This window comes from Brachyhypopomus gauderio, unplaced genomic scaffold (assembly GCF_052324685.1).
Source record: "Brachyhypopomus gauderio isolate BG-103 unplaced genomic scaffold, BGAUD_0.2 sc85, whole genome shotgun sequence".
NCBI classification, from domain to species: Eukaryota; Metazoa; Chordata; class Actinopteri; order Gymnotiformes; family Hypopomidae; genus Brachyhypopomus; species Brachyhypopomus gauderio.
This window is the reverse complement of record NW_027506906.1, coordinates 231,400-241,402: the sequence shown is the minus strand read 5'-3', so window position 1 is coordinate 241,402 and position 10,003 is coordinate 231,400. Positions and strand designations below refer to the sequence as shown.

Here is a 10,003-nt window from a genome sequence, read left to right as displayed (position 1 = left end):
CCAAGAGTGCACCCAACCCCTACACCCAAGAGTGCACCCAACCCCTACACCCAAGAGTGCACCCAACCCCTACACCCAAGAGTGCACCCAACCCCTACACCCAAGAGTGCATCCAGACCCTACACCCAAGAGTGCACCCAGCCCCTACACCCAAGAGTGCACCCAACCCCTACACCCAAGAGTGCACCCAACCCCTACACCCAAGAGTGTGTCTGAGCAATATACTCAAACATGTAATCATTTCTTTGGTACATGTACAACTATGATTGCAGTTGAGACATAGTTTGTGGTTGGGGTTAGATTTAGAAGTGGTGGCTATATGTGTTCAGCAACACAGAAATACTAGGATGGCTACCCAGATATGAGCTGTTAGATGGAGCCAGAACTGAACAAATGCATTTTCTTCCTTTCGTCTGGCCAGTCTCAGACCAGAACACGTACAGTAAGTCATAACGTGAGATCGGACTGGCATTGTTTCCCAAATGTTCTTGCTCCTATAATATTTAGCACAAATGAGTTGTGCAAGACTTTCATTTAAAAGCTTTAGTTTAGGCTGTAAATACTTACACGCTACACTGGATCTTATACCCCCACCAAGGTGACGTGACAGCCTTCCCCCCCCGATCCACTCGCTGTGTGTGTGTGTGTGTGTGTGTGTGTGTGTGTGTGTGTGTGAGCGGCAGAGAAGGCTGCTCTGTACGTGGCTGATAACTGTGCGCTCAGTGATGCAAATAATGCATGATTCAAATGGAGTGAACCCGGTTGCCCCCCTGTGCCTGCCCCCCCCCCCCCCCTCGAAGAGGCTCTTCAGTCAATGGCAGAGCAGCGTTCCAAACTCCCGACATGCACCACTGAACTGCACCTTGCGTTGGAGAAGCAATACATCTGTCACAGATGTAATTGGGCAAAACTAAAAATAGGAGATACGTTGCCTTTAGAAATATTCTTTGATATGAGAAGGTTGCTGAACTCTAATGTTGAGGCGGAAAACCCTGAAACCTGAATCTTTTTTTCAGCTGGGGAAAGGCAAGCTGAGCAAACCTGTTTATCATCCCTCCCACATTAAAATGTCTACAGCATGGTGCGTGGGTGTGTGAGGAGGCAGTAATCCTGAAATCATGTGTTGCTCCTGATTCTGGGTGTTTGTGCAGCTTTTTTGTGTACTACCAGTCAGCACATTTACAGGATTTTAAACTGATACAGCTGATGTCATAAAAGAATCATTGCAAAATCTAAAAGTCTGTCACACTGTGGTTAATCGTGGGACACGTACACCTTTCATCTTTGAATTAAAAGATTATTCACCGGAGTGATTTGATATATTAATATACAGTGTAAAATGCAGCGAGTTCAGTCCTAGGTTCAAAAGAGTTCATGTGTCATACTGCATGGTATATGATTACAGATAAGCTGGCAAGATTTTGCACTCAGGAAAGAGAGAGAGAGAGAGAGAAAGTTGCAACAGGTGTGTATCCCCTCCCTCCCCCCCATACACACACCTCCGTATGCAAATTCCTACCTGACACAAAATAAACCAATCCAAAGAACAGGAAGTTGAGGGAGTTAAATCACCATTGGTAGACAGGCATTCACATTCTCGGTTGTAGAGTTTTGAGAACGAAAGTCATTCCAAACCGGTGAGGAGTCCTTACAAGTGTGTACAGCATTGTACCTGGACCTTACTCTACATCTCTGGTGAGCAAATACTCTCTGCTTTATGGAAAAGTGCCCATTAGGCATTTACCTTTGCTGAATTTGCTGAATTTCACTAAAACTGTATTAGATAAAATGTTTATTTAAAGCCAATTTAGTGTTATATGCTTTTATGTGAAGAAATTAAAGTTTTCCACTGCATGCTCACCTCTGCACACATGCCTAAGCTTCCACTACACACGTCTACTGTCCTTCTGTGTTCTCAGTACAGTATTACAACAGATCTCTTACACTCAAACTAAATGATCTGTTTCACTACAAGCAGCGCATGTCAATGAGAGACTTGTTTATTTATTTATTCAGGTTGGATTGAGGGCATGAGTATTTAGGTTAGGATACAATTAATTGAAAGAAAGCTAAGAGTTCTGGTTCGGTGTCCTGCCCCATAGTGATGATTTCATTTCAGTTGTTTATGTGACATGTACTCTACTTTATGGATGTGCTGGATTAGTGCTGACCAAGCAAAGTATGTAACGATTTATTGAACATTTGAAACAACTAACAGCATTGATATATTGTGGGTTTAGTGGGAAATGCTTTTGCATCACTCTAAAAGTTATTTTTTTTCCAGAAATACTAATCTGGGAACCATTTTGACTTTCATGCTCATTTTCAGAACCAGAGCTGTTAAAACTAGGCCTGGTTTATCTAGACAGAGTAGAACAGCAGACTTATTTAGTTATATTTAGCATTTAGTTATAAAACATTTAGCATACGTGCACAAGCTTGCTTTGTGTCTATTCGTTGCAAACACCGGCGACGTCTTTCTCACATTATTTAAGACAGAAATCTGTTCACAGCAATTTACACTACATGATTTCATCTTCAAGAACATGATGCAGTGATCACAGTACATTCTCCATATCTTTCACAAACTGGAACCTGTCATGAAACCCGTCAGCTGTAACGATAACCATGAACCTCGTAGTACCAGATCCTGATTGAACTAGAGGAAGATGAAGAGAGTCTCAGCGGCAGGTCTGTGTTTCTTCTGCCCTGGTCCTCAAGAAGACGTCGCACTGCCTCTGTTCTCCTCACCACGTGTGCTCTGAAACAGCTTCGTTATCACGTTTGACCTAAACTCCTCTTAATGCAGCCGGGCTCCTATTTTATGATCGTCTATAAACCCTTCACAGTCTGTTAATGATCAATAAACATGTATAATGTAGGTCAGACCTCACATAGAAAGTTTTTGTTCCATAAATTGCAACAGCTGCATGACCAAAGAGACACGGTACACGTTATCATCTGAGAATTCTCCGCGTGCTCGCGACGCTACAGTCTACCTGTGTTGTAATGCAACGCACACGAGATAAACGGCAATGTGAGACAGGCCAAGTTTACGCAAAGAGTGTCATTTAAATTCTTTTCTCCAATGATCAGTCATTATCAGCTGGAATCTGAGCATGTGAGATGGATTTAGAGAGCAGCACAAAAAGTAGAAGAATGTGCAGAAGAGATAACAGCCTCTTCCCTCTGTACATGCAATTATGAATTTGTGTATCTGAAAGAAAGTATGCAGCCTAAGTACAACAAATACAATATAGGATAGTGACACAAACATGAAGACAGCTAGGTATGACAGAGCCACACACAGCCAGACGCTGGCGCAGTGTTCTGAAGGCACGTCCCCTCCCCAGACCCGTCCCTGATACGTCCCACCTGTCCCTGACACGGCAGAGGCTTTGACTGTGCTGTTAACGGACGCTGTGAGGAGAACAGGCAAACCTTTATTTATGTAAAACAGATGCTGTCATTCCTGTGCAAATGTGGTTTAGCTGGTGTGGTTGAGCAAAGGCACGACAACACACCCACGCCAGCCTCTCTCCCGCCATCTCCGCACGGCCTCGTTGGACACACGACAGCACACACTCTCGACATCGCATGTGAGAGCCTAGATTAGGCTCCATTTGATGTGTGCTAGATAATCTACCATATTAACCACTTTAGTTTGAGCCTCATCATTTAGTTATTAATCCTAAGGCTCATTATTGAGTAACTGCTGTGAATGATTCAGTAACTAAACAGAAACTAATATGTAAGGTATGCAGTCGTAAGAGCGTGGAATGAAAGCCTGAACCTACTGCCAGGTGACGACGGCGTGTCGGTTTAAGCACGTCTGTGGCTGCCGTCTATGTCCATATTTGGCTGCGTTTCTGTGATTCGTGTCGTGGTTCTTGACCTGCGTGGCAGTGCGTTTGCTTCAGTGGTGTTTCTGTCCTGCAGGTCTGGACCATGGTCCTTCAGAGCACCTACAGCATGAGTGTCCCTGCCACTGTGAGCGCTGAGAGCCAGCTGCAAGCCTCGTGGGGCCCCCCCTACAACTGTCCTGATGGTACAGTCCTGCATCACACTCACTCAGGCCTGCTTACAGAGACAGGATCTCAAAGATGTTAAATGAGATGGGGGGGGGGGGGGGGGGGTCTTGGGAGGCTTCATAGGTTTAAGTGTTAATTGTTTTAACATGTTTTGTCATGTTATATAAATTATGCTATTCTCTCTGCCTTTTTTATCATGATGCTGTGATACTATGTATTAACATACAAGACTTTCTTATAACACTTATGAGTAGAAACAGCAAAGAATAGAGATCACATTTGATCACATCAGTGAAAATAGGTTCAAAATATCAAACCAGTTTTAGATTAGGATTAATTATTTACAGTAGACACATCAACTCCAGCTAACGTGTCATTGTTTGCCTTTCTGGAAAGACCAATATTAGGAGATGTAGATGACCTGAAACACAAAGCAGGATGCTGTCTGATGTCTCGTTAAACAATGATCTATCAGAGCCTGTAATAAATGCATTATCTGTTAATCAAGTCATTAAAAACTACATATCTCCACCTTTAAGTTTCCATGGTGACAACGGGTTATTCGGGTCGTCTGTGGTCCCAGGACCCCCACCCACAGTACTGGTCTAAATATCAGGTGTGGCAGTGGCTGCAGCAGACGATGGACGTGCACCAAATCGACGCCACCTCAATCCCCTTCAGCAGCTTTGACCTGGACGGCAGGCAGTTGTGTAGCATGACGTACCAGGACTTCACCCACCTGGCTGGGTCTGTGGGTCCTCTCCTCTACCAGAGTCTGGCTGATCTCAAGTGGACTGGTAAGAACGACGTCAGGTGGCATCGCTGCCTATTTAGGAATGTTTGGGGCCTGTTGTGCAGTGTACTGTGTACTGTAGGATGACTGCACTACTAATGGAGCAGTGCTGGATATAAGCTCAGACAGTGGGGCCTGTGTTAAGAGGCACTGCTTGCTTTAATTGGTTTGTTTCATCAGGCGAGCCAATCAGATGTGTATGCTGAGGTATACCAAAATGTCAAACGTGTTGGATTTAAATTTAAATGAAGAATTATGTGCTTCTGGGGCCTTCATGAGAATTTTTTTTGTACCATAAATAAGGCGGTGGGTCCAGAACCCGAATCGATAACAGACACAATAGACTGGCCTCTTGTCTGGTAATAGTAAAGTCCTTTTATAGTTCTGAATTGTTTTTCTTTATAGTCTGAGCTTTTGTGATCATTAAAATTAAAGAGCTTATTCTGTTGAACAGGATAAACGTGTTTGACTAGATTGGATAAGGAGAAGGAAGAGAAATGAAGGAACAGCTTATAATGAAATATTCAGACACTACATATAAAACCAAGCACTGCTGACTGCAGCTGACTGTAGAAAAGAACACTTTTAATATGAGAACTTCCTTGTTTTCTTGAATTCAAACATTGACAGGTCAGTATGGGACCTCAGTGGACCCATTCACACCAGGAGATATCAAAACAGAACTGGACGGTGAGTAAATAAAGTGTGTGTGAAGTGTGATCTCATGAAGTGTGATCTCATGTAGCGATTTTAGTGCCCTTAATGATCACTACATGAAGTAGGGTGTTTGTTTAACAGATCTGCCGTGTTCAGTCTTGTCTTTCAAAGAGGAGGCGAGCTTCTATCACACTTCAGGTGTGCCAACATTTTTGGTTGTTTCAATTGTAGATGTTATCAGCACTTTCCACTGTACTCATCATCTACTAATTGCCTGTACAACAATTTTTCAACAGAGCTTTTTGACAATAAACCCCCATTTCAGTCGTCTCCCATCATCACCTCTCCTAATCCCTCCAGTCCGGGTAAGAAATATAACCCTGCCCTGACCATTCAGGTCACACGCTTCAAATGAGAAACTTCACTTTACTGTAACAATCACCAATTTATTTTTACTCCTCAGAACACAAACGATCCCACAGTCGCTCTCACCAAATAAAAAAACACAGTGAGTCGCTCAACTTCTCCATCTCGTCTCCTTCACTCGGGTTAGTGGGTTAGTGGAGGTTAATGTCAGTGTGCAACAGCGCCCCCTGCCATCATTATCCATGTGTGCACTCATCTACTGCACACGTGTACCCTCCCCCTCACTGCTGTGGTTCCCTGTGTGTTTACCTTCATGACCCTTTATTGTTGTTTTACCTCTATTTGGGGGGGGGGGGGTGAATGAGACTGATTCTGGACTAATATGTCAGCAGTATTATAGGTAGGTAGTATTTTGTAGTGGTTGAACTAAAGCGTCATGCTGTGATACTTTGAACTGGACACGAATTCATCATACTGTGACTTTATGACCCTCACCTTGTATACTGGAACTATTGGACGTTGGAAGCATGTTTGTGCATAATGTCTTTGCATGCTGTGGTATTAACAGTACCCTTCACTGGAACCACGAGCCCTAGTCCAAACCCGGAAAAGTAGACAATGATTCCAGAGGCGGGTTAAAACTGTAATGAACAAAAGAAGGTCAGCTGTCAGCGCGTTCGCACGCTCTGGTGCGTTGGGCCTCAGCTCCTGTTGTTTCTAGATGCTTCTACATCTTAAAATAACAAAGTCGTAGATAAACAGAGTAGATCTAGCAAGGCAACACATTTTTTGGCAACTTATGGCAAAGGTGTTGTGACGTGCTTCACTGGGCTCGTCAGTATGAACCAATCGGCTGCCTGTGTTCGTCTGTTGTGATCACATGGCTGCATGCTTGACTACATGTACTTGTTAGCAATGTGTATGGCTGAAGAATCTGCGATCAGTGACTATTATATCTGCCCATCTACTCTTATGTACTCTTATCACCCATATGATGCACCTGCTCGTCTCCACCCACGTCTGACGCAGCAGGTCGAGGCCCTAATGAAGGCGTCCTGCACACTGCCTGCTGCCTTTTGCTTCCCAAGTCACACTGAGAAGGCGATTGTCCCGTTAGCTCATGTTTGCACAGCAGCGTCCAGCGTGTGCCAAACTCTCTCGTCTCACCTTTTCTTGTGTGGCCTCGCTCCCTCAGACCCCCGCGGGACCCACCTGTGGGAGTTCATAAGGGATATCCTGCTGAACCCGGAGAGGAACCCAGGTCTGATAAAGTGGGAGGACAGAGCTGAAGGGGTGTTTCGCTTCCTGAAGTCTGAGGCGGTGGCACAGCTGTGGGGAAAGAAGAAAAACAACAGCAGCATGACCTACGAGAAGCTGAGCAGAGCCATGAGGTACACACAGCTCCACCTCGGCCATCTTGGAGCGGGAGACGTCTGCCCAATCACTGCGCTTTAATAACAAAGAGTTACGCAAAAGGTTGAATCTTTTTTCCCTCTCAAAATGAAGGTATTACTACAAGCGAGAAATTCTTGAACGTGTGGATGGACGCAGGCTGGTCTACAAATTTGGAAGGAACGCTCGTGGATGGCAAGAAGCGGAGAAGTGAAGGAGTTGAACGTTTGAGCTGAATGTTTGAGTTGAATGTTTGAGTTGAATGTTTGAGTTGGGCACATGTGTAATTACCTGTTGTCTTAATATGTGAAAACATGTGAAGATTTTTATTTAAAGCATTGTGGCCATTATGATTTTTCACTACGAGAAGGAGTGTGCTGTCGTCTTCCCATGTTCGGTTTTGTTATGCTGTTTTTTAATAGTTGTGTTTGCGCTTTATATTTTTTCAAAGCTGCTTTAAAAACCTACTGCCATGCACTGATCTCTTATTACGCCATCTGATATTGTTTATCTGAACACACAGAGAGATATAAAAAAAGCTTTTTTATCATTCTAATGTTTACAGAACTGTGTAGAGAAGAACATTCATCTACATCATGAGCCTCCTTGTAGTTTTTCAGGTGTCCTAAATGTTCTGTGATGTTTCACTGAACGGTGCCCAATTCAAACTGCCACACCATCGACTTGACTAGAAGCAGCTTGAAAACTTGAAATGGCTTTAAATGACTTTGTTTGAGAGTGACTCTCCAGACAAGATGCAAGACATATGTCACATTATAAACGCCATGGTGACAACAGAACTACAGCTGTCTGGTGATGAAGGAGACGTGGATGAGACGTGGATGAGACGTGGATGAGACGTGGATGAGACGTGGATGAGACATGGATGAGACGTGGATGAGACGTGGATGAGACGTGGATGAGACGTGGATGAGACGTGGATGAGCTTTAAAGGACTGCGATCATTTCCAGGCACTGACTAATCATTAGCACCAACCTGGCTGTTTATGTTGTTCATAAATTCCCAAGACTTGTTTATGGTCACTGTGTTTTATAGTGAACCACAAAGACCAGTGATGTGAAAACCATTCATGTACATAGGCTAAACTTTATTTTACCTTTTGAGGAGTAAACATTGTATTTATGCCCTACGTTTGAATTTGTAGTACAGTATGTTTGGTCCAATAAATCGTTTTTGATCTCATTCTTGTGTTTTCTGCTCACAATGCTTGAGTTTGATGTGTCTGTTAGCAAAATTATTAATAAAAAATTCAAAGGATAAGAGGAACTGATAACTAATTACTGCTAATCCGTTGAAGCAAGATGAGAAGTCAAATTCTTTAATGGTGACTTGTAAAAAGATCTTTCACTTTCTCATTGTTGCAATTGCATTGCACTGAATTGCTGGCCGCATGCAGCTAGGAGCTGACTAATCCCTGATCAAAGTGAATGCCACAGTGTTCATTTACATTTACGGCATTTGGACAGACACTCTTGTGACTTACATTCCTTGCAAATCAAAGCCATGACCTGGGTGTTAGCGGGCCTACATCATACCTGTCCAGCTAGGAGGGTAGTCGTGCTGTGCTGCGTGCCAACCGTGGGTGATAAGCCTCCACTCATGACAGGTTTACCACAGGCAAATCCACCACCTCCATCCACCAAACCCACACCACCTCCGTCAAACTACCGCACCGCCCAAATATCCCTCACTCACTTCACCTTATCGTGTTTCCATAGCAGTCATTGCTGCATGCTGAGATTTTTTAATCTTTCTTCACAACCGTCAAATTTGCCCGTATGTGTTCTCTCGATCTTTGAAGGGCAGACGAGGTCACCAGTAACAACATGTCAGGCAGGAGTCATTATCTCATCTGTGGTCCTCTCCTGATGGAACCTTTAGTGCATTGGCATGCTATTCACTAAATAGGGTGACTTTCTTAAACGCAGCGTGTTATCATTCGTAATGAACTACAATTATAGTCCATATGTATTAATCCTCTATTCGTCCATATGGAAATGTGAAGAGAGACACAGTGGGAGAACTAACATCAGCAGTTAGGCAAATAGCCATGTGTGACACAAGGTCCCTTTTGCAAAGAAGCATTCATCTGATTTTCCTAACTGGCCCCTGCCTCAAACATGCAAACGAGCGGATTGGTGTCTGATAGCACCACACAAGCTGTAATGAGGCCAAGCAGCTCCTGAGATTTCTGACATCCTCGTCCAGCTCTGTTTATTTAGGGGATTACAGGATCCACTGGTACCTGCTATGCACACTGGCATCAAGGCAAAGATTGGCATTTTACAAAACTGGTTGTAATTTGTCACCTCTCTCTCTCTCTCTCTCTCTCTCTCTCACACTCTCTCTCTCTCTTCAAGAGAAACACAAAAATATGAAACACTACCAACTGCTCCGGTTACATGCCATCACAGACACATCATCATCGTGTATGTGTGTTACTACGGGACTGACTGACTGGGTCAGACATTTCCACCTAGCAGAAGAATTTTGTTTACTTGCTTTATGTTTATTGTTTAAGGCTAGAATATCAAGGTCAATAGGGCTCAGAATAGTTCTCCAGGCTTAGAGCAGAGCAAATTGATCAATCAGTTCATATTTCACCTCATGCTACACCTGACAGCAAGACTGTGAATTCGAAAATGTATGCATTTCGTTTTAGACACACACACACACACACACACACACACACACACACACACACACACACACACACACACACACACACACACACACACACAT

The 10,003-nt window shown here is 43.7% G+C and overlaps 1 protein-coding gene across 2 annotated transcripts; it reads left to right on the top strand.

Annotated features, from left to right (window-relative positions):
* Positions 1 to 1,566: 1,566 nt before the first annotated feature.
* Positions 1,567 to 8,443, top strand: ehf (ets homologous factor). 2 transcript variants are annotated; one of them, XM_076991755.1, is made up of 9 exons: positions 1,567 to 1,695; positions 3,940 to 4,048; positions 4,571 to 4,828; positions 5,455 to 5,514; positions 5,638 to 5,679; positions 5,778 to 5,846; positions 5,945 to 5,989; positions 7,043 to 7,238; positions 7,354 to 8,443. In XM_076991755.1, the coding sequence occupies exons 2-9, from the start codon at positions 3,949 to 3,951 to the stop codon at positions 7,451 to 7,453; spliced, it is 870 nt and encodes a 289-aa protein (XP_076847870.1). In that variant the 5' UTR covers positions 1,567 to 1,695; positions 3,940 to 3,948; the 3' UTR covers positions 7,454 to 8,443. The 2 variants fall into 2 exon arrangements, with proteins under 2 accessions (XP_076847870.1, XP_076847869.1); XM_076991754.1 differs by having other exon boundaries at positions 5,623 to 5,679.
* Positions 8,444 to 10,003: the final 1,560 nt, after the last annotated feature.

Bases quoted from the DNA above. Each gene is read 5' to 3' on its own strand.
- ehf (XM_076991754.1), top strand. From the start codon at position 3,949: ATGGTCCTTCAGAGCACCTACAGCATGAGTGTCCCTGCCACTGTGAGC. The intron at 5,847-5,944 runs GTAAGAAATATA...TTTACTCCTCAG, and splicing joins TCCTAATCCCTCCAGTCCGG to AACACAAACGATCCCACAGT. The intron at 7,239-7,353 runs GTACACACAGCT...CTCAAAATGAAG, and splicing joins AAGCTGAGCAGAGCCATGAG to GTATTACTACAAGCGAGAAA.